General features: G+C 40.3%; 5 protein-coding genes across 8 annotated transcripts; 1 reads left to right on the forward strand and 4 right to left on the reverse strand.

Annotated features, from left to right (window-relative positions):
* Window positions 1-195: 195 nt before the first annotated feature.
* LOC143907951 (uncharacterized) lies at window positions 196-1,288 on the reverse strand. Its single transcript, XM_077425101.1, has 4 exons — window positions 1,095-1,288; window positions 916-1,014; window positions 606-754; window positions 196-406 (listed from the first exon to the last, which is right to left on the reverse strand). Exons 1-4 carry the CDS (start codon window positions 1,156-1,158, stop codon window positions 281-283), a joined length of 438 nt encoding a protein of 145 aa, XP_077281227.1. The 5' UTR covers window positions 1,159-1,288; the 3' UTR covers window positions 196-280.
* A 646-nt stretch (window positions 1,289-1,934) lies between these two features.
* Window positions 1,935-10,207, forward strand: LOC143907947 (peroxisomal N(1)-acetyl-spermine/spermidine oxidase). Its single transcript, XM_077425091.1, has 4 exons — window positions 1,935-2,322; window positions 2,989-3,529; window positions 3,637-4,484; window positions 9,865-10,207. Exons 1-4 carry the CDS (start codon window positions 2,109-2,111, stop codon window positions 9,933-9,935), a joined length of 1,674 nt encoding a protein of 557 aa, XP_077281217.1. The 5' UTR covers window positions 1,935-2,108; the 3' UTR covers window positions 9,936-10,207.
* Spz6 (Spaetzle domain-containing protein 6) lies at window positions 4,744-11,826 on the reverse strand. 4 transcript variants are annotated; one of them, XM_077425099.1, is made up of 8 exons: window positions 11,504-11,826; window positions 9,249-9,442; window positions 8,798-8,911; window positions 8,593-8,703; window positions 8,202-8,321; window positions 7,662-7,946; window positions 7,221-7,524; window positions 4,744-6,960 (listed from the first exon to the last, which is right to left on the reverse strand). In XM_077425099.1, the coding sequence occupies exons 1-8, from the start codon at window positions 11,522-11,524 to the stop codon at window positions 6,853-6,855; spliced, it is 1,257 nt and encodes a 418-aa protein (XP_077281225.1). In that variant the 5' UTR covers window positions 11,525-11,826; the 3' UTR covers window positions 4,744-6,852. The 4 variants fall into 4 exon arrangements, with proteins under 4 accessions (XP_077281225.1, XP_077281222.1, XP_077281223.1 ...); XM_077425096.1 differs by lacking the exon at window positions 4,744-6,960 and having other exon boundaries at window positions 7,034-7,524; XM_077425097.1 differs by lacking the exons at window positions 4,744-6,960; window positions 11,504-11,826 and adding an exon at window positions 9,757-9,939 and having other exon boundaries at window positions 7,034-7,524.
* Window positions 11,827-11,978: 152 nt separating this feature from the next.
* Window positions 11,979-15,403, reverse strand: Hex70a (hexamerin 70a). The gene is made up of 6 exons (XM_077425084.1): window positions 15,124-15,403; window positions 14,699-15,035; window positions 13,839-14,248; window positions 13,274-13,590; window positions 12,821-13,173; window positions 11,979-12,696 (listed from the first exon to the last, which is right to left on the reverse strand). Exons 1-6 carry the CDS (start codon window positions 15,370-15,372, stop codon window positions 12,290-12,292), a joined length of 2,073 nt encoding a protein of 690 aa, XP_077281210.1. The 5' UTR covers window positions 15,373-15,403; the 3' UTR covers window positions 11,979-12,289.
* A 2,777-nt stretch (window positions 15,404-18,180) lies between these two features.
* On the reverse strand, window positions 18,181-21,948 carry Hex70b (hexamerin 70b). Its single transcript, XM_077425086.1, has 6 exons — window positions 21,419-21,948; window positions 20,917-21,256; window positions 20,050-20,468; window positions 19,475-19,794; window positions 19,021-19,373; window positions 18,181-18,858 (listed from the first exon to the last, which is right to left on the reverse strand). Exons 1-6 carry the CDS (start codon window positions 21,629-21,631, stop codon window positions 18,449-18,451), a joined length of 2,055 nt encoding a protein of 684 aa, XP_077281212.1. The 5' UTR covers window positions 21,632-21,948; the 3' UTR covers window positions 18,181-18,448.
* Window positions 21,949-22,812: the final 864 nt, after the last annotated feature.

Below are 22,812 nucleotides of genomic sequence, written 5' to 3' on the forward strand. Positions count from 1 at the left end.
TGATACACGGTAAAGAGTATCAAACCACCGATGAAGATTAGTCCGAGACTCGCGGGAATTACGAGGGCCAGATCATGCGAGTAAAAAAGAGATTTCACGCTATCGTCATCGATGAACGGCAGACCGATTACCCACACGGTATAATACAGAAACAAGACAAATGTCACGATTAATACTGCTCTTCCTTTTTGACGATCGCTGTCGAACATTGTTGATCGTTTCTCGTTTACGTTTGTCTCAGTTTGCACCGTGCGCTCGTCCTTACACGTCACGGTCACTATCAATATCCGTCCACATATTCTCGCTCAAACTTGTTGAAATCTTCTTCCGTGAAAGCTGTTTCTTCCGCGTCCTTAGGTTTTTCTTGTCGTTGAATGTATCTCTTTCCTACAGCACGTTCCAACAGCTAAAAAATATATTCATGGATTAAGAATACGTTTCAGGAATATACCGTACTCGCGATAAGCCTGTTTGTTTTTTTTTTTTCCACGTTTAAATGTTCCAGTTTCTTTACGTCATACCCACAATAGAGAAGCAAGATAATATCTATGAAAGGTATGGGAAATACAGGCTTAAAAAGTTTACAAGACATAACGTTCTCATACATTATTTGCCGTTCCAGGATTTATCCGCGTACTACTAAGTAAAAGGAGTCGTTGTACATTTTCGTCGGTAGGATCTTTTTGAGTAGCTAACCGTTTCTGAGTCTCGTAAACAGTAGTTTTGCTGGCGTGACCCAAAATAGTACCAAGATCTATAAAAAGAAAGTATACGTTTATTTACGTTTTCCTATGTATAACACGCGAATCACATGAGAGATTATATTAAAATATTATAATTAAATATTATAATTAAATAATCTACTTGTTTTTTCTACGCTATACGTATATGAAAGGGGTAGGAGCACTCGCGAACCTGTCTTATCGTTTTTAGAGATGACCCTGTGTTTAGTGGGAATTAGATCCAAGGCTCCTTTATATCTGATAGCCTTACGTTTCTTCTTCTTCCTTTGCTCTGTAAGTTGTCGTTTGAAACAAATACTTTTATATACACGTTATTTATAACTACACACACGTGATTTTTAATAAACTAACCTTTCTGCAAATCTTTCTCGTAACCAAATAATTCTAAGCTTTTATGCACGAGTGACGTAGACATTTCTCTAAACGATACTGCACGTTAATTTTTACAATGTCGCAGATTACTTATTAAATCGCTTAGACATTATCAACGAGATTATCCTGAGACCGCGTAGACATTGCTGCGTGACTGTATGTACGTTATGCCCGTATCACACTAGCGCGTGGCGCGTGCGTCTACGTTTGCGTTTACGTCTCTAGACCAATCAAAAAGTAGCTGCTGGCGCGTGCGATCACGTGCGATTCGCGATTTCCGTTTTGCGTGGTCAAAAGACGTAGACGCAAACGTAAACGCAATAATCGCCACACACTACACGCGCGCCACACGCGCGTGCGATCTTTTCATAAACGTTGTGTAAAACTAGGGCTTTTATATAAGTCTATATTCCCCGGAAGACATAAATATTTCTACGCATAGGCCTGTTTTTTTTTAGAGCTCTTTTCACGTTGAAAAGAAAAAGAGGAAAGAGATGAATTGTGCAGTGTGCCAGAAGGCCCAGAAGTGGCCAGAACGTCAGCGCCAAGTTCCAAGTTCAGGTAAACAGAACAGACCCTATAATCTATACACTGGCACGGTACCAGAGTGGTGTAGTGTGAAGTGTGATTACAGGGCCCCGTTTCTCTAAAGCCCTGTGTCCACGATGCAAGAACTTGGTCCAAGTTTTGGTTTAAGCCAATCAACTTGCAGCTCTTACGGAAAAGCAGCAGTTTCATTGGCTTAAACTAAAACTTGGACCAAGTTCTTGCATCGTGGACACCGGGCATTACGAGAAACGTATGCGCAAACTCTGCTCTAACAGAAAGGCTGCAACGTGCGTGGCTATCGCACAGTTTTTAGTTAATAAGCTTGCAGCTTTTCTGTTAGAGCAGAGTTTACGCATACGTTTCTCGTTAGATAATCGGGCCCCCTGTGAGCTGTGACACGAGCCTGAACCCTGAACCGCCTGACAGCCGAATGCCGAATGCCGAATGCCGAATGTTGATTATCGTTCATATGTAACGAACATGGCGGAATCTACGAATACGTCGGAGGATGACCGACCGTCGTGTAAGATCTTGATTATTGGTGCCGGTATGGCTGGATTGTCGGCGGCGACTCATTTATTGAAGAACAACGAGACGGATTTTCTCATAGTCGAAGCGCGCGGACGTATAGGTGGACGAATCATCGCGGTGCAACTCGGTACGATTAGCCTAACCTCTTCTTATCTTGTGACAAAGAGTTTAACTTTAACTCGCTTCTAACGTTATTTGCTCGGTGATATAATCGAAAGTTAAAGTTAAAGTGACCGAGTCTATAATTATAGCAGTAATACATTAGGAGATTTAAAATCAATGCTTACTTTTTTTCATAACATTTCAATATGTACAACGTCTTGTCAATTATATATCTATATATATAAATATATATATGTGTGACGATAGAGAAGATGAAAGACGGAATAAAATCAGTACTTTTACAAGATATACCTATTTCGTTACTTATAGGATGAGCTTTTGAAGTAAATATATTTCGATGGATTTTGTAGGGCCGTGATCTGAATATACAATCTTATGTGTAAACAGGAAACGATATTCGTTTGTACCGTTGGTAAACTTAAAAAAAGAAAATGTCGTTGTCACGCTTTTGGTGAAAAGTCTTTTCATCACACGTGTATATTTTATTATTTTTATAATATATAAAATACGTTTATTTAACGCTGAAACAACAGACTGTAAGCAACATTCATTTTCTCTGTATACAAGTACAATGAGAGATGTTACTGCCTACCATTATTTTAAGAAAATGATAAAAGACTGTCACAGTATACAGAATATAAGTTTTTTTTTCCCCGTCTATCTTATCTAGGCACGGAAAAAGTTGAGTTAGGAGCAAACTGGATTCATGGAGTATTAGGTAATCCCATGTTTGAGTTGGCGCGGGCGAATGGTTTAATAGACATTGTACACGTGCCGAAACCTCACAAAGTAGTAGCAGCATTGGAAGATGGGAAACAGTTGCCATTTCCCGTGTTGCGAGAGATTTATGAGGCTTACGTATGCTTTTTGCGACGATGCGAAGAATACTTCTTAAGCACGTATAGTCCACCGGATGGTATAACCAGCGTGGGAGCGCACATCGCCCTGGAAGCAGAGATTTATTTGTCGTCTTTGCCACCTGAGCAACGAAGAGTAAGACAACTGATCTTTGACTGTTTACTCAAGAGAGAAACCTGCGTCACAGGCTGCGACAGTATGGACGACGTGGATCTCCTGGAAATGGGCTCCTACGACGAGCTTCAAGGTGGCAATATCAGTCTTCCGAACGGGTATAGCGTTATATTGGAGCCAGTTTCGAAACATATACCAAAGGACCGTATTCTTACCAAGCATGCCGTAACAAAGATTAGGTAACGTTATAATTTACAATAAATATTTATATTCGAGGAGCGAGACACGGCATCTCAATATACTTATATGTAATACTGTAATATTAACGTTCGTCACGTTATTTTAGATGGCAAAAACAAAAGTGTCGCCAAGACGATGTCGGTCGTACGGAAAACGCTGTTTATAACGCGACGACGAGCCTTATAGAAGTACAATGTGAAAATGGAAAGACGATCACCGCGGAGCATGTGATATGTACGTTACCTTTAGGCGTTTTAAAACGGACAGCTCAGGATATGTTCGAACCGTCGTTGCCCGCATACAAACTCGAAGCGATAAACAGACTGATGTTCGGTACAGTGAATAAAATATTTCTCGAATACGAACGACCTTTCCTAAATCCCGGTGTATCGGAAGTGATGCTCCTCTGGGATGACGAGCGCGTATCCGAGACGGAGAAGCGGGATATCAGCAAGACCTGGTTCAGGAAGATATATTCGTTCATCAAGATCTCGGACACGTTGCTGCTCGGTTGGATATCTGGTCGTGCGGCGGAGTACATGGAAAAACTGAGCACCACTGAGGTGGCAGAAGTGTGCACAACGATCCTACGGCGATTCCTCAATGATCCTTTCGTACCGACTCCGAAGAACTGTTTGCGCACCACGTGGCATTCTCAACCTTATACGCGAGGTTCTTACACCGCGATGGCTGTCGGAGCGAGTCAACTGGATATCAGGAGTTTGGCCGAGCCGTTGGTTCAGGAGAAAACGGAAAACGAGACTGACGAAACGGTAAAAATTTTGGTGGCATTTGCGGGCGAACATACCCATTCCTCGTTCTATAGTACGGTACACGGGGCGTACTTGACTGGTCGAACAGCGGCTGACGTACTATTGGGCACCAAACAAAGTGAGAAGCACGCGTTGAGTCTTAGTTGCGAAGATACCAGCGATCTCAGCTCGTGGATACAAGGTATTTCTTTAACGTAATGTATATTTGTTCAAGAAAGAAAATGTGTGACGCGTAAAGACGTTTAGGAGACATACATTTAGGTCGCGATACATACGCGTTTACGTTTGTTGCACGTGCTTTCTTCTTGTAAATAAGAGTGTAGTGAAACACGTGTCCGTTTACATTATGTACATAAAATATGGTGCTTCTTCAGATTTTAAGATTTTACACGTACACGTGGGTGACATGTGCATTTATAACAACTAACGTAATATAAAAAATAACGACGAACGAATAAAGCTTAGGTAGGATATCAAAGGTGTGTCGTGGCGCGACATTGTGTACGACGATGTCACAAATGTTGTGAGAATAACACGACGATATTCGGTGAAAATATTTAAGTTTAGATGTGAGAATGTCTTGAAAATGATGACGAACAATATAGTACGTGTTCCGTGCAAACGTTTATTTTATAAAACCGAACGACGCGATATGTTCGTTGCTATAAAAACTCGTGTACGTAATATACCAAATCGACGTCAAAGATATAAGCCTAAGTCGTTGCGCGAAACATAACAACCGTTCTAACAATATTAGTCTTTTCATGCGTGTTGCGTATATGTGTATATTTGGATATACATATATACATACGGTGAATGAACTCGTGAGATTTATAAAGAACTCTCTCTTTGAAAGTGCCGCGTACGACTTTTTATTCTTACGTTCCTCGTTTGCATTTATTCTCAGATGCGACGTACTCTCGCTTGCTTGACTTTTTTATTATCACTTCGTATTATACCGTGTACTTATCGTTTAGAAAAAAAATGTTCCATTATGGATCGACTTTAATCTAGTCATTGAACGTGAGATATATAAAAAGGTATTTGATGAAGAATAACAACGTGTATCACGCACGATACTGAAACAGTTCTACGAGGTAGAACTGCGGTATTCGTGTACGTATTTTACGTTTCTAGAAGCACGTATGTGCCATAGCGTGAGTCGTAGTCGCGTAATCTTTAAAATGTTAAGTGAAAGAAGAAGATTCGAAACATCTATCTTTTTGAAATAGTTCACGTATAACATACATATGTAACGTTACGAACGTAATGAAAATAAAAGTCCGTGTTTATTAATGAACGTCGTGTTTCGTTGGTTATGTTTCTTTGATATTATACGTCTATCATTTGAGATATAAACGTAATCTATCGACGTATTTTTTTAGAATATACATGGTTAACAATATTAGTCAATGCTACACGTGTATTGGCTTTTTATCGTCGTGAGGAAAAGAAAACAGCAAATACGTTGTATATTATAACTGATACATATAACATTGTTTCACGTGATATATTTTATTTCTTTGCCACGATTATGAATATAGCTTTATACGTTTGTGACTATTTTTGTAACTGAATAATCTGTTACGTGTTATCAAAGAAATACGTTAAACAAGAGAAAAATTATTTTTTTTTATTTACGTAATAGTTGTTATAATTTATATATATTTACTATATATGTGTGTGTTTTTTTCACGTGCTTGCGCTTGCGTGTGCGTGTGTGTACGCATCGGCACGCGCGCGAAAAAATAATAGTGTAATATAATAATAATTATTATAATGCCACACACACACGCACACACATACACACACATTGATTTGATGATACGTTGATAATACGTATTATTTTAATGTTGAATACTACAATACGTATCACTGTAGCACTGCAATAAAATATTGATGAAACACGTAATAAAATATTATTCAACGTTACTCTTATAACTGAAAATGCGCGTACAGATGATACGTTTGTGTATCACGTTAATAGGCAGTCGAAAAAGAGATAAGAGTTTACATTTCTATGTCTGAAACCATTCGTTCTTTTAGCCGTATATCTGGAAATAATACTTTTTTGTATCACAATATTTTTTTCTCGTTATTTGTCATGTTGCCTCTTCACGTTCTTCTTTTCGTTAGTCTACGTAATGTATAATGTATAAACGTCATATTTTTTCGTATGGTTAAACCTGAGCCGATACATGTCCATTGTGTTATGACGACAACGGGTTACGTCAAGGATCAAAGATGTCGCGCAAATGTCGTCGATTTTATAGCTTAACTCGTGTGTAATGCTATACAACGTACCACACTTACGTGTGATAAAGAAACTAATACGCGAATATACGTGTCAACGGCGCCTATAACGCATGAGCGAAAAAGATGTCGCATAAGCAGATATGCCACGGTTTGACTATGCGCGATCGTTGAAATGACTTGAGTAACGCGCTCCAACTTGGTACACGCTCATCTAGCGACGATTAAAGTGATCGCTTGTAAAGCGACGTGATATTTTCGCGGGATGCAAACGACATATCCTTGTGCGAAACTCATCATAATTCGACGTTGGAACCGCTGCGACGGACGTATCGCGTGAAGTAATCCGGCCGCCAGCATTTACAGCTTCCCGGTACCAAGAACCAGTCGTAATATAGCCGTACCTAAAAGAGAGGCGAACAAAGATACAAGAAATGACGTGCGCTACTAAAGATTTTTGCGTCACTTTTATGACATTTTATAACATGAGATATGTACAAAAGTCGATGCCGCGCCGGCCGCAGAGAACACGTAAAAAAGAAACTATATATAAGTTTTGAAAACACGTTTGTGCTTTGTAAAAAGTGATGCTCGCGTACTCGATACGAAGAGAGCGTAGCGTAAGCGAGATGCGAGATAAAAAAGGTGAAGCGTTAGCTCTTACTTGGAAGCAACCCATTTCGTCTACACCGTCACAGTGATGTTGCTGAGCACTGTTACCACCACTGTTACGCGCCTCTCCCGTGCTCGCGCGTTTCTGCAAATATTGCTGATAATTTTGAAAATCGTGAACCGGTGGTGGCGACCCGGCAACAGGATCTCGAGTACCAGCGCCGCGACTAGCGCCGGGAGCAGTCGCTTGCGTCTCCTCTAGGAACGTGTCTGGGTAAAATATTTCGGCGACCAATAGACTCGTCCATCTCGGCGACGATAAGCATCCACCATCCAAGTAATGGCATCTCGATTGCCTGCAACGCAACAACGAGGACTTTTACACGTCTAACGCGTAATACTACCCTTACGTAAACCTTGAACTTTAAGCGCGCGCGGTTCGTGCTGCGACGTCTGCAACGCGAATTAAGGACGATCCGAAGGACGATCCTACATGCATCTGGTGAGCTCGATCGTCTGCGTAAAGTAACCTTCGTAAGGTATCTGCACCACGTATCTCCAGACACCTTGGTAATTCTTGGCGAAGACCGGAGTCGCGTACTCGACTTTGGCTGGACACGGCGTCGGCGGGCCCGTATACTCCGTTTTCTCCTGCGGTGGCACGCGTTCTCCTCGACGATAATCGGACGTCACGGACGAAGGTTCATCCCGGCGTTCGATGGCCGCGGCTGACGCGGCGATCGGCTCGCCTTGGATCGCTTTATACAACATGCACACTCTGTTTGTCAGGATAAAGAGAAACAACACATTATTAATTACTACTAAGATGGAAGCTCCCGTTTCAAAAACTCATGTATATACGTTAAATACTGTCGATCCCTCGTTACTTCGTACTACTCGCGTAATGTTGTGTTCCTTAAAAACGCCGCAAATATAAACGAGTCCGTTATGCCTGATTCTCTAATCGTGCGACGTTAATTTGCATGCGCGAACGTTGAACGTTGAAACTTTTGAAACAGTGAACGATACTTACACTCCGCTACCGTTTTCGCAAAACTTGCGACCATTTCGATTGGAGTCTGTGGGTAAAATCGAATCCAATGGACTAGATCTTTTGCTTCTACCATGTTTTTCTTCGTCGTCTGTGTCAACACTACGAGGAGAGATTATTAGCTCTGATTTGACCGGCATCCGGTCGTATGGTAAGACAAAACGTTAATATTGTACATAATAAATGTTGTAGTCGTTACTTATAAAAAAAAAAAAAAACAATATATCATGTATCGCGTTTTATTTAAAAAATTGAGTGAAACGACGACAGAAATATAAGAACGATGAAGACGACATATGCCTACGTTGAAACTTAATTTATGGACAACGATGCCGTTGGTATATCCGTCGTGAAAATGTTTTGGACTACTTACGACGTTTGCGACAATGAATGCACTTTGGCGACCTTTGGCAGCGAATCGTCAGCCTTGAGAATCGGTAATGCCTTACTGAGGAACTTGAGAGTATGATTCTTTATCAGTGCGCTGCGAAAAAACGTTTATTATTAACGTGTTAATTAAATAAGATCGTTTAAAGTACTGATCTCTTCTAACGTTACTTGATTTATTTTTTACTTACAAAGGATACGACGAGCCATTTACCGCGTGGTTCATCGGATTCCGTGGAATATAGCCTTTGTTCAAATCTCCGCAGATATTATGTATCGAAACAACGCCTTTTCCATGCTTGTCGCTACCTATATACATAATAAGAAAACACGATAATAAAACGTTGACTCTCGCAGTATCGAGAATCAGAGTGCTGAGGTTCAAGTCCGTGTCGCCTTTCTATGCGTTCTTCGTTATTAAAAAAAATACAGATATTCAACTATTCGTAGAACTTGACCGCGACGGCGACAAATAAATATACGGGAACAAAACTCTCTTGTAAATTATAGCAGGCGAAACGTTAAACGCTCGCGTACGATATTATAAAAGAATATCGAAGCCGAGATGTAACGGTTTTTGTTAGTACGTAGTTTTAGTCTTAGGTCGCGCTTTGCTTCTCGTACTATCGTCGCATTTCGGACCTACCGTAACATTCTTTGTCGCTGTCAATGTAGGGCGGTGGTCGAACTCTGGGTGGTTCCGCGTTCGGCGACTCGACGAACGCGTAATATCCCTCCGGAGGTTCTTCCGTTCGCGTGGACTCGTCGTTAGCAACCGGTTTAGTATTTTTGGACTTCTCTTCGGCCGAATACGACGATGCACACAAGAGTATCATCTAAGTAAACGATAATATCTTGTTTTTTACGAAAGAAAAACTGATGTGTACATTAACGTGGTTGAGCATAGATACGTATATGTATTAACGTGCAACGATTTCTCGCTTTTCCGTTCGAAAAGTTTAGTCTGCTCTTTAATAAGATTACGTATTCTACGTATATCTCGCGAAAAATTACATTAGCCGAGATACGTTCTGAAGAAACGTCTGAAGACGTCTGAAGACGTCAATAATATACCTATAGCTCTCTACGTTGAACTTGACGTACGTTCTTCTACGTGTAAGAAACGAGACGAAAAATGACGTATACCTACGTGTACCACGCACGCCTTTTTTGATTTTCTTCATCTTTCCGCTACGTCAATCTTTTTTTACATAAATGAATACCAAGTGGATAACGGCTAACAGGTATTACGTTACAGGTCGCGCGTCGGCACCGGCGATGATTACGAGATATTCCCTCGTAGTTACCGAGGTATGCGTACGATGCTAACGGTACACGGTCCACGCTTCTCGCTGCGGGCTGTTCAGCCTATTTTATAACGTGCGTGTTACTCGAGCGTGTTGTCCTACTAACCGAGGCATTATACCGTTTTACTGACGACGCTTCTTTTACACATTCAGGGGCCACGAACTCGGAGGAAAAATATCAAGGTATACACACATGCTCGCATATGTTTTTCTCAACTCTCCGAGACATCCCTAAAGTATATGTAGCTTATCACACACCCTGGTGTCCGCGCGCGTTGCCAGTTTCGCTATTACGTTTTTTAAGGCTGAGAAAGACGTTCGCATAGCAAATAATAATCTACTGCGTTTTCCTTCTCACTCGCACGCTAAGAAGCAGGAACCATTGGTTCAAGTATCGTAGATATGTATGATAAAATGATAAACTACGCGAGACCAATCTTGCGCAACGGCACGGCACCGCACTCAATAAACGCTCGCGTCTCACTTATAGGAAGATAGGAAAGAGCTTCTGTCGATTTCTCGTCGCGTGGCGAACGAATATTATCGGCAACATCTATCCATAGAATCATTCATATTTTGTCTGTCATTAACTTTCGTATCTGATTGACGCGTAACGTGCGCGCGCGCGAGCCCGGTTTACTTCCAGCGCATACTCGCGGCGTATAGGAAGATGTAATTATTATAACTATAGTGAGTCTCTGATTAAACTACCGTGTAAAATCGATGGACGTTGACGATTTTTTAACGTAAGACGTCTTCCCGTTGCAAAAGGTGGATGTCCGTTCTACTTTCTTGCGGTAGATCCGAGCGTTAGGAAGTGCCGATACAGTTACTAGGACAATGACGTCTCCGAACCGGTATCGACAGAAACGGTAGACTCGATTTATTTAGCGGGACATGGCCGTAGATTGCTGACGTTATCCGTCGCGAGTTTGCTTCAAGAATAACGCGACTCAAAAAAGTTGTCATTTTGGTTTATTTCTGACGCTGTGACGTATTTGCATTAACGGGCCTTTGGTACGTTTTTACCTGTTTTCACAGAAAACTCCCTCGAATATTGCGTAATAATAATAGCACAATGACGATCATATATGAGACGCGTTGATACGTGTTTCTTTCATTTTTATTTTTAGTTTTGGAATAACGCACCGAGAATTTTTCATGTCGCATTAAATTTTTTATACGTCGTTCTCATATATACAACTGACTTTTTTATATTTTTCTTGCTTTTACCCGCAGATTCTCTTAAATAACCCGAAGTGTTTGAGAATCTATGAATTATTTACACTACACAATAAACTTTAGCTTTGAAAATATGTAGATTAAAATCTTCTTTATTTAATTTATTAAGTAAATTTTTCTTTGTCAGAGTTACCTTTTTTTATTTTACCTTTTATTTCGAATTATGGATAATAAAAAGTTAGAAGTAATATTGATCAGCCTACGTGTCAAGTTTTTGTTGAGAAAACCGTGCTCTTAACGTTGTCAAAGATGCGTGTCCAAAGATGGAGTTGAGGCACGCCACGCAGCGTCGTTTAATCTGACGATGATCGTAAAGAGTAGATGATAAAAATAATATTCGTAACTTACGACAAATGTGCGAAATTCCATGGCGTGTTAATCCGCACTATAAAGATCGAAGAAGAAAGAACGCTCCGTTTTGCACGAGCCGCGCGGCTATTAAGAGTTTCTCAAGACTATCTCGCGAGCCGGTCGGGCCTGTCTACCACAGCCAACGGTCATAGCAAAACTGACGTTCTCGTCACCCTCATCGCGCCGCTCAAGGAGCCAACTTACCTTCACCTTGACCGCATGTATTTGACCGTCCGCGTCGTACGGTAGAGGAACGGACTTCGGTATTCAGCCCGCCGCCGCCGTCCGTTAAAGACCACGAATATATAATACAGAGTACGACCGAAATCGCGATGTAGCTGTACAACGGGAATAATCCGTTGCAAGAAATAAGGCAAAACGTTCCTACAATATATTTTTTGGTATTGAATTTTGTTTGAGAGGAAATGGATTTTAAAACGACAACGTATACTGTATAAAGAATCTTCGTGTGTTACTTATAAAAAGCACGTGTTTTTATTTTCTATTTATGATTTCGTATCAAAACTAAATGGTGAACTCTTATCCGAGCACACAAGTCAACGAAACGAAAGAATAGACGTCATTAATTAATCGCGAATGGAACGTTTTTATGTTTTTAATCGTGCGAATACGTGTTAATACGTGTTTGTGTTGATAAACGTCTTCAGTGTAAATTATACAAAATATACATACGTACTTTATTTCGACACGTTGTCGTTTAGAATATCGACCGTGGTTATATATTGAATCAAATAATGAGATAATATTTAACGTAAATAGCGATTAATAAGTGACATTCAACTCTGTCTCGTCTTTGTGATAAATCATAATGTCTTTCAACAGCATGTTAGATCCATCGTAGCGGAACGTGGAAACAGGTTTGTCCAGGGGGAATCCGTACGGCTTGTTATCGAATTTGTAACCACCAAAGACGCGAGACATGTAAGGGATCGGTTCTCCTTCGACCGGGTTGACGTACACGAAGATCTGAAACGGCATACCCTCCTTTTTGCCCTTGGGCAAGAGCAGCCGCTCAGGGAATCCGTAGATTCTTTCCGCATACGAGAAGGAATCGGAACTGTCCAAAGCCTTGAGCACTTTCTTGTATACGATCTCGCTCGGCTCCGGATCGGGTATAGCGAAGAAGCAATCTTGACTGTTTCGAACAATCTTGTTCGCACCGGCGTTCACTGTATAACGTAACAGAAAGGATTGAATTAAAACCTTTTTTTTTCTTATCTATACATATATGTATACAGGACGCAAGTTCGATCGTATACATAGCACGAAGGACGTAAATCTCAAGATACTAACGATCGACCATCCAGTTGTCCATTTCATAAAAGTATTTCGCGTATTCAGCGAAATCCAACAGTTTGTGATGAATGTCATACTTTGGTCCGAGGAAAATGCGTATCACGGCTTTCGTAGATTTCTCGGCGTTGATAGCGAGATGGAAGCTGAACGGTTTGTGATTGAGACGATATTGGCGAATTTTGATCAACGTGCTCTCAGCCTCCTTCGCGTCATCGATCGTCAAACCGTTGTTGATCGAGGTGTCGAACTGATCAAAATAGGTAATTAACTTGTCTACGACGAAGGACTCGATCTTCAATTCGGGATAGACGATTTCGTTCTTGTTGTACGGTTTTTGATGCATTTTGTACCTGAAACGCACGCATCGTTGTCGCGTTGAAAGAAGGTTGTCATTTTAATAGGATTAACCACTTGTCTGAGAATCTTATCTATCTTACTAGTAGGTAATACCTGTAATAATAAGACACGATTCTTTTGTAGAAACGATAGAATGCGGGATCTCTCATGGACGTGCTATAAAACTCGAGGGCACTAGGCACAATCTGGTAGGGAGTTGACGGCTCCAAGTTGTATCCAAAAATCTTTCTCGCAAAGAGATCGATACTGCCGTAAAAATCGGGATTGCATGAATCCACGTTGCCCTCGAGGATGTTGCCAAGGATGTTGAGACCCTCGGGTGTGTAGATGTTGATCATTTTGCCAGTTGCGTCCAAGACAAATCCGGAGTCAATGGCCGCCGATACTCGAGATTCCATGTCTTCTATTTCCTAAAAGTGCGGCAACAGATTAAACGTCATCGTCCACTCGCTGCACACGTATCGCCCACTGCAGTTGTCGTGGATGACAAAAGCAAAAGCAAAAGCAAAAACAAAAAATAAACAAAAAATAAAATGAGCACGCTTAATAAGCATTTTTTCTGTCTATGCCACGAGATAACGCAAGATATAACGATCCCACGCGGTCAACGTTCTTCTTTTAGTAGTATAGTAAGGCTATAAAGAGCTAAACCGCGCACCTTCATGTACTTGTACTTGTAGTAGGGGAATTTGCTCCAGTACGGTCTCTGTGGCATCGGCAATCCGTTGTGATAGGTCATTGTCGGATAGTATCCGACGTAGAATTCCGTGTGCCAATCGAAATCTTCAATTCTACCAATGTCGTTGGACAACCGCTCCAAATAATAACGGGACAGCAATTGTTTGTGGCCGTAAAGATAATCTATCCCGCGATTCTTCTGCAAGCCGACGTCTTCGCCCTTTAGCCAGAACGGATGGTCTTGCCGCAAGTAGAAGTAGAAAGCGTTCAAGCCAATATCCTCGGTGAAATAATTAATTTTGTGTTCCAAATCGTAATCGCGCGACACGTACCATCCGGAATAATTTGCCGGAATGATGTAGGTGTCGTAGCCACCAAACTTGTTCGAATCTACGTCAAATATAAATATTAAAATCATATAGGTATATACACGGGTATATAGACTGACGTACTAGACATCTATAAAGGTACGTTTTTTAACGTAAATCTTTGTAACTAAGTATATGTTAATGGAAAACAAACACAAAAAAAAAGATGGAAAACCGGTTGTCGTGTATAACTTTACACGATCAAAAGTTTATTATAATCTTAGAAGGCTCGACGGATTCAAAAAATCAATACGTTTGACCTACGTAAAGATTAAGACAATAACTGTTACGGCCTTTTTCACCATAATTTTACCAAAGATTTAATTAAAAACTTGAACGTTATATGGAAAATAATATCTACGATAAAAAAACGCGCACGACTTTTTGAAAGTTGCATATACATTTTGTTTAGTTTGCGAACAAACTTAGTTTCAACACGTAGCAAGAACGGACAACGTTGATTGAAACTTACCAAGTTTACCGAAGAGTTTTGCATGATGCGCCTTCTCGAGTACTTCGGAGTTGAAGAATCCGTACGGATACATTTCATAAGGAGGCGGCAACTGAAGGAACTTGGTATCGTCGCGGAGCATAACCGCGGTATACAGGGCCTCACTAAACTGCATCTCGTTGATGTAAATGCGCGCCCATAGCGCCGTTTTATAGAAAATGTCGAAGTCCTTGGCATAATAGAATAGGCGAAATAGCGCCTCCGTTTCCTCCCGAAGCTTTGGATAGTACAGAGAGTTGAGCTCGCCACGAGGAAGCATGCCGTACTCGTATAGATAGAGGAAGTTCTTCACCGCAGCCTGGAAAACGATTCGAAAGGATCCAGATGAATATTTGTTAAAAGGTGCCGAAGGATAATTATTGATGCGATTATATACACATGTTTACCGTATTAGTATACGACGCTATGTTGGCTTCGATATTGTACGAGCGGCCTTCCTCGTACAATGAAGGATTCACGAGGGAGGGTTGCGAGATATAGTATAGAAGATTATAGATTTTCTTCTGCTTAAGGAGGAACTCCTTGTCGGCGATCTTGACGGTATTATAGTCGGCTGATACCAGACTGAAGCTGATGGCCGCAACGACGACCAATATCGCCAGGAACTTCATTTTCCAAACTTTTCCAACGCCCATTGCCCGGCGAGATCAAAATTCTGAATGGCGCTCGACGCCGCGCGCTCGCACTTTTATACACCTACGTCGAGCGCGCAATCAAATCGATAGGTCATAAGGGCACTGAACGAATCATTTTCGATATCGGATCGGGGCGAGCTCTTCGCTCTCGTACATATTTCTCACACATTCTCACTGACAGCTGAATGCTAGGTATTCGTCCTATCGATTTTATTATCAAATAGATATTGATCATGAATAAAAACGTAGTCGCCGTTTTTTATCTCGCAGTTACGCTCACTATTTACTTACGTTCACGTACCTTTAGACAGAGACTAGTTTTTTTTTTTATTTGCTACGTTATGATATTCGTTCCCCGTGTGTGTTCCGACAAGATAGCTTGAGTGTTGTATTTGGTACAGTACGTCTACTTAATTGATGTAATATATAAATGCAGCCTTTCTTACGTTTCAACATATCCGCGGTGAAGAGGATTAAGAATAAGAGGCGGCAATAAACGCGGTTAAACGGTTCACCCAATATACATACATATATATGTGTGTGTGTCATACTAATAATTTCTCTGTGGTTAACTGCGGTTATGCCTTGCAGTCGCGCCAACAGATAAACGCCGTTGTTAAAACGAATATATCGTTAATCGGAAAGCTGAAAAAGATTCGTTCTCGTGCAAGAGGTCATCACGCGGGATATATCTTCAAACACACCTAATCGATCGACACGACTGACACGAGAGTACGTTTGCGCAAGTTCTATCGCAGTGGATCGTATTTACACGAACGACGGCAGGCTAAAATGCTTAAAAACTGTCCCCTTAAGGAATAAGATTATACACTAACGCAAGATTACGTGTAACTGCACAAATAGAAATATATATTACAAATAACGTGCTTTAATCACGCATGATCACATATGACTTTTGACTCAAATCTAAACTATAAGAGTGTCTTATGTACACACATCAAGTAGTACATCATTTCATTCATTTTCAGTATCTATATGTCGCGCGATACACGTTTATAGACCTCATAGACGTTTTTTTTTAAATATTGTTTTTCAAACTCTATCTATACGTTTGAGAACTTGACATGAGACGCGATACATTTTATTGATAAAAAATCGCTTACGTATTAGTAACTTTTGGATTTATCACAACGTTACAACGTTTTAATTTTTTATTTGTAAGATTAAATTATTTTATAAATATTTATCTTTCCATTTTGCTAAGATAGTGAAATATTCCTGCCAGCCTGTTTATATCTTCACATCGTGATATACATGCTCTAGCTAATACATACTCGTTAATAAAAGGAGTCACGACGTAAGTAATAACGTGTTAAATATATTTTACTTCGTCGTTTATATAGATGTACGTATATATTATAACTATACCACAAGAACGTTTTTCGTAAGAACGTTCTTTTATATACTTGATACGCAATCTGCTGCATATACGGATGAATAATATAAATCAAAATAAATCGATAGACACGAGATGCCTACACTTCGTTCATGCAGCACGATTAACGCGTCGCGTCGGCAGTAGCCGTCGGTCGGCGGTAAAACGTTTGTACAATAATAGATCGATAGCGCAACAGCTGTGCTTAGATGATGGAAAAAGAATACGCGATTATATTAAGTATGCCGTCTCGAAAGGTCGTATCTGAACGTTCGTAGAATAATTAATAATCCTCAAGATGTCGTCGTTTAATTATGACCCATGATAAGCGCTAAATAAGCCCGCGCCGCTGTGCCATCTTGACTGCGTTTATAATTGAGTTAGCATAAGCATAACCATTTGTATCTCTTAACACGGACGTTTGACGACGGTATATTATACAAAAATAACGTAATCCATAAAACTAAAATATATGTAGTAGATGCACAAAATACTGTACGTTGAGCATACGATTAGGCTTTTTAAACATTTTAACGCAAACGTACTAGTCGCTCGACGTTTGTACAATACATATATCATTCATTAAGACTCACGCAGGTAAACGACACGTAAATAACGTTGAATCTTTTAACGTTAACGCGTCCGTTGACGAATCTAATAATCGTTAGTTTTATAAGATCAATAATGATACGTACTTATTTTATAAATATCAAAAATATGTTTTAAAATAATGATTAACGATCTTTGGAAATAATGTCGACGTTTAAATGTTTGCACTACGTTCAACCGATAAACGTTATCATTATTGTCGAAGTAAATATGTCAATCATGTTCTTGCATGCATGCTAACGTTATAATTGTACGCGTAAAATATAATACACGCGCGCGTTATTTCGAACGTTATTATTTACATAAAAAGTACAAAATCCACATTTCTATTGAAAGAATTTATTTATCGTGTATTATTATCATGTATTTGCAATGGCTATAAATCGCATACTTCGCTATCTGTCGCGCATACAATATATTACATCTTGAACGATCAAACGTTTAAAAAATTATTTTTTGTTCGTCATATTTATAACGTCGTACGCATACGCAGTGGAGATGCGTGGTTCAATATTCATTTCTGTATTTTTTGTCGTTCCTCCTCGCGCTCGTCCATGTTTTCTCTTTTATAAACTTTGTCCTCTTGCTCTCATCATCTATGCATCGCTTTGAGTAGAAATAAAAAGCAGAGGAGAAACTGTGATAAGAGGTATAACTGAATAGAATATATATATTAATAGAGATGTAACTTGAAACTTTCTTCCTTCTTATTCTAATAGATCAAGATCTAACGAGAGAAGATCGCGTCTGGAATAAAGGATCGACCAGAATAGACGTTAAACGCGAGAAAGCCAAGACAGAAATAAATGGTAAAGGATGTTTCTATTAAATTTATTTCAGATGCGCGTTATCGCAGCGCAGAACGGGTTACACATAAAACATTCGATGATGGAAAACGCTAAGTACACGCGCACTTCTTCTCTTATTTGTACATCTCTTTTCTTGTCAGCGCGCGCCGAGTTGTTGTTTCGGCGATCGCACGTGTTAAATAACTATATAAGTGGACAAAGTATGTAAGTGCGAAACTATCATTTGATGATGCGCGCGGTAGCGGGGCAACGCGGACGAACTTTATACGGTGAGATTCACGTCTTCCGCCGGCTTATGGTAAATCAGAACGTCCCTCGTGTAGAAGTTGGGTACGGTGAAGTTGAAGGTGTGAACCGGTCTATCGAGCGGATATCCCATTGCTCGAGAGTCCATCACTCTTGGACCCCAGACAGGGGACGTCACCTTGATGGCTCGCGTCTCATCCAAGTGCGAAACGCTCACAAAGAGTTTGAACGGCATGCCTTCCTTCTTGCCCCTAGGAAGTACCAAACGGTCGGGGAAACCGTAAAGCTGGCCTGGATAAGTGAAAGTCTCGCCTCCCTCGATAGCTTTCACCACCTTCTTGTACAGAACCTCGCTTGGCACCTCGTCCGGAACGACGTAGATGGACTCGTAGCTCGCGCGCTCAATCTTGTTGGTTCCAGGTTTCACTGTAACGCGAAATCAAATGTAATTACACGGCGTACACCAAATCAACGGTTACGAAGCTATTTGAAATAAAAGATCGAACGTAATATGATTGCGTGAGAAAAGTTGTTTCGAACGCGAGGAAAGCGTTCGTAGCAAAAGAGATATTCAAAAGGGATACTAACGGTCAACGTTCCATTGATCCATCTCGATGAAGTTCATGTACGTCTCGCTCATATCCAATTCGTGGCCGTGAACATCGTATTTAGGTCCAAGGAAGATGCGAACGACCGCCTTGACCGTCTTGTCGCTGTTGACGGTGATGTGATAGGTAAAAGGCTTGTGATTGAGACGATACTGACGTGCCTTGATCACCATGGATTGAGCTTCTTTGTGGCTGCGCACCGATACGGCATTGCTGACCAACGATTCAAAGTGGTCGAAGAAAGTCAACAGCTTGTCAACGGTAACGGATTCAATCGTCACACCCGGGAAAGCAAGTTCCTCGTGCGTGTAGCTCGGCAAGTGTTCCTTATACCTGCGGGAGAATACATACGCGTCGGTTAAATAAAAATACGTTCAAGTCATATATATCGGCCGGATTATGCCGTGTATATGATTTGCGCAGAGTCGTCGTACCTCATCCAGTAAGTGACGATGTTCTTGTAGATTCCATAGATGACGGGATCTCTTAAGCTGGTGGTAAAGAGTTCGATAGCGGTAGGACGTGCCATGTGTTTGGTGACCTCGACCGGGCCCATGCCGAGGACCTTTCTGTATAAATAGTCCAAACGTCCATAATACGCAGGATTGACGGAATCGGCATTGCCCTGTATCGCGTTGCCAAGATGGTTGAAACCGTCTACGGTGTGGTAAATGTCGATATGTTTGCCATGCGCATCAATGACGTAGCCTTTGTCGATGGCGTCGGATATGCGAGTGTGGGTATCTTGTATGGCCTGTGGGACAGTGTTGCACAGACACGTCATACGTTAATCAATCTATTATTGTTAACAAACGTTTCAGACAACTGAGACAACCTAAAGACACCTAGATCGAAAATATAAGTACATCGCGGCATCGTCCTATATTGGAAATCGTCTCTCGATGCATATCGGAAAAAAACTTGTACAACGTTTTGTACAAGTTTTCACGGTTTGGCTTGGATACTTGATAATAATCCTTCTTGATGAAGAAACTGCAGCTTTACCAACCTGGACATGTTTGTGCGCGTGGAGAGGAACCTCGGAACCAACGGGACGTTGTGGGAACGGCAATCCATTGTGATGATGCATCCGCGGGTAGTAACCAGGAACGACAGGTTTATTCACATCGACATACGAGATCTCACCCATATCGTTGGACAGTCTTTCCAAATAGTAACGATTCAGCACTTGTTTGTGGCTAAACATATACAATTCGCCGCGAATGTGTTGGGGCATATTATACCGAACGCTATTCATCCAGACTGGGAAGTCGTGATTCGTTACAAAGTAGAAACCATTTAAACCAATATCTTCAATGAAGTAGCTTAATTTTTGTTGTTCCGACACTTCATCTCCACCCATATACCAAGTGGTGTAATTGGAAGGAATATAATAATAATCTACACCACCGACTGTCTTCTTCACACCTACCGAGCAAAATAGTTTTGATCAGAATTTTAATATTAATACTTAACCATTTCTTTTACGCGTTATACTATCTACGTTAACTTACGCGAGAAAAGAAAACGTTATAAAACATATGTTTCCAGAAAATAACGCGCTGTTCGGCTTGCTACGTTTAAATCTGAAAGATAATGTTCTACGTTTGGCTCGCGATATCGGTTATATTGCTCATAACGTGTTCAAGATAGAAAGAAGTAGATATCGGACGATTAATAACCGTGCGTTTTTTATTTATCTCATTGGAAGACGGTAAACGTTATTAAACAATGTATGACGATCGTTCTAAATAATTTTTAAGAAAGCAGATATGGGACGAAAGCTCTTTTCTCAAGAAAGATATTATATTCGTCCATAAGACTATTTTATGTCACAAAGTTAATATATATTTGATTCTCGACTAATGTGACCAACCTGACTGCGAATCACCCATCGCGATACGATAGGCCTTATGCAAAACGTCCTCGTTGAAGAAGTAATGTGGGACCACCTCGTAAATCGGGGGCAGACGGATGTTTTTGGTATCCGGGCGATGTAACACGACGATACTCAACACGTATACGTACATATGTTCGTTCACGTGGAAGCGTGCCCATACGGCAGTATTGTAGAAAGTGTCAAAGTCCTTGGCGGAATATAGAACACGGAAGAGGCAACGCGCTTCTTCGTAATACTGAGGATGACTTCCGTAAAACACTTCTCCCCGTGGGAGCATTCCGTGTTTCCATCGCTGCAGGAACTCGGTCACCGCCGCCTACGACAACAAATCAACATACGGCGTCGTAGAAAAGTTTCATCTATTAACGTCAACCGCGAAACTTGTGCGAGATTTTAACGGTTTCTCATTCGATACAAAAAAAAAAGAGATTACATGAGAAACGAACTTCTTTTTATTTATACATGCTAATAAAAATACCTGGTCTGTGAAAGAAGCGATGTTATCTTCGAGGCTGAAGGCGCGCGCCTTTTGGTAGAGTTCCGGATGGTAGACGGTTGGCTGGTCGACGTGCCAAAAGAGCTCGTAGATGCTCTTCTGCTTGATCAGATATGTCTTGTCAGCGGTGTGGGAGGGCACCTGCGTGGCACGAGCCAGGCACGCCGCAGCCAAAAGCAACGCAATCACTTTCATCCTCGTGCTTGCTTCGCGAAGGATCGGTCAGCACTACTCGTCACGTCTTTGCCTTTATATACTCTCTATCGGCCAAAAAAGATACAAAAGTTCGGAGTGCAAGATTATGAGACCCATTAGGTAACCAGCGTACCGATACGAACCAATTTTTCCGTTGTTTGTGTAATACGTATCTTTATTTGGTAAAATCGACAATCGTCTACCCTTTGACACGCGAGAAATCCGGGATTCGTCGTTGCTCGTCACCTTCGCTTCGCGTTATTTATTTCAAACAAAAAAACAAAAAAAACACGTTGCTCTTTTTCTTTCCTTTAACGTCAAAATATATTTCGTTTATCAAACGCTACCGAAATGTCTGCGTCCAAGTCTGCGTCAAAATACTTCGTTCAACTTATTTGGTCTTTATATTATTGATTAGTTTTGCAACGAGACTGAAAAAAATGCAACCATAAAAATCTTTAGCGTAAAAAAAGGAATATGTGTATACAAAACGGTAATTTATATAACAAATAATAATATTCCATTGTCATACTTTTCTCATGAAATATCTCTTCAAGCACGCGAACGTTATATTGAAAATCAAAATATGATAAACAAAGATCTCACTTGCATTATTAATAATCAATAAATTATAGCCATATATATATATATATGGCTATATATATATAAAAATCTTTCACAGAATTTTTATACAGGCACCAGTTAACGAAAAATTTTTATTTCTCCTTTTACTACGTAGTTTTATTTTTGTGATTTAATTAAAAATCACAATATATATGTCATAAAAAAATATATATATATATATATATATATATACATATATATATATATATATATATGATAACAAATATACACAATACACATATACACCATATAACGTGCATACGTAACTCGGCTTTGATAAAGTGTTCCTCGATAATGAAACGTATATAAACCGTTACTTAACGATTAATAATATATTATTTATGCAAGTACAATTTTTAATTAAATCACAAAAATAAAACTACGTAGTAAAAGGAGAAATAAAAATTTTTCGTTAACTGGTGCCTGTATAAATTCTGTGAAAGATTTTTATAAGAAATTCTGTGTGCAAGAGGAGAATATACTTACGGATTATACAGATGCAGAGAAAGAGCACGCGAGCATGCACGCGCGCGGCCGCTTTTAGAAAAATGGTAAGA

Source organism: Temnothorax americanus, unplaced genomic scaffold (genome assembly GCF_048541705.1).
Source record: "Temnothorax americanus isolate GAGA-0224 unplaced genomic scaffold, ASM4854170v1 Scaffold9, whole genome shotgun sequence".
Classification (NCBI taxonomy): Eukaryota; Metazoa; Arthropoda; class Insecta; order Hymenoptera; family Formicidae; genus Temnothorax; species Temnothorax americanus.

What these genes read in the sequence shown, in the direction of transcription:
- LOC143907951 (XM_077425101.1), bottom strand. Translation starts at nt 1,158, where the DNA reads ATGTCTACGTCACTCGTGCATAAAAGCTTAGAATTATTTGGTTACGAG. An exon ending in CTCTAAAAACGATAAGACAG is followed by an intron (nt 755 to 915) that starts GTTCGCGAGTGC and finishes TTCTTTTTATAG; the next exon opens with ATCTTGGTACTATTTTGGGT. An exon ending in ATCCTGGAACGGCAAATAAT is followed by an intron (nt 407 to 605) that starts GTATGAGAACGT and finishes TATATTTTTTAG; the next exon opens with CTGTTGGAACGTGCTGTAGG.
- LOC143907947 (XM_077425091.1), top strand. Translation starts at nt 2,109, where the DNA reads ATGCCGAATGTTGATTATCGTTCATATGTAACGAACATGGCGGAATCT. An exon ending in AATCATCGCGGTGCAACTCG is followed by an intron (nt 2,323 to 2,988) that starts GTACGATTAGCC and finishes TATCTTATCTAG; the next exon opens with GCACGGAAAAAGTTGAGTTA. An exon ending in TCTCAGCTCGTGGATACAAG is followed by an intron (nt 4,485 to 9,864) that starts GTATTTCTTTAA and finishes ATTACGTTACAG; the next exon opens with GTCGCGCGTCGGCACCGGCG.
- Spz6 (XM_077425096.1), bottom strand. Translation starts at nt 11,524, where the DNA reads ATGGAATTTCGCACATTTGTC. An exon ending in GACAAAGAATGTTACGGTAG is followed by an intron (nt 8,912 to 9,248) that starts GTCCGAAATGCG and finishes GTATATAGGTAG; the next exon opens with CGACAAGCATGGAAAAGGCG. An exon ending in ATCGAGCTCACCAGATGCAT is followed by an intron (nt 7,525 to 7,661) that starts GTAGGATCGTCC and finishes GTTGCGTTGCAG; the next exon opens with GCAATCGAGATGCCATTACT.
- Hex70a (XM_077425084.1), bottom strand. Translation starts at nt 15,372, where the DNA reads ATGGGCGTTGGAAAAGTTTGGAAAATGAAGTTCCTGGCGATATTGGTC. An exon ending in AAAACTCTTCGGTAAACTTG is followed by an intron (nt 14,249 to 14,698) that starts GTAAGTTTCAAT and finishes TATTTGACGTAG; the next exon opens with ATTCGAACAAGTTTGGTGGC. An exon ending in GGACAACTGGATGGTCGATC is followed by an intron (nt 12,697 to 12,820) that starts GTTAGTATCTTG and finishes TACGTTATACAG; the next exon opens with TGAACGCCGGTGCGAACAAG.
- Hex70b (XM_077425086.1), bottom strand. Translation starts at nt 21,631, where the DNA reads ATGAAAGTGATTGCGTTGCTTTTGGCTGCGGCGTGCCTGGCTCGTGCC. An exon ending in TCGCTTCTTTCACAGACCAG is followed by an intron (nt 21,257 to 21,418) that starts GTATTTTTATTA and finishes TTGTTGTCGTAG; the next exon opens with GCGGCGGTGACCGAGTTCCT. An exon ending in ATCGTCACTTACTGGATGAG is followed by an intron (nt 19,374 to 19,474) that starts GTACGACGACTC and finishes ATTCTCCCGCAG; the next exon opens with GTATAAGGAACACTTGCCGA.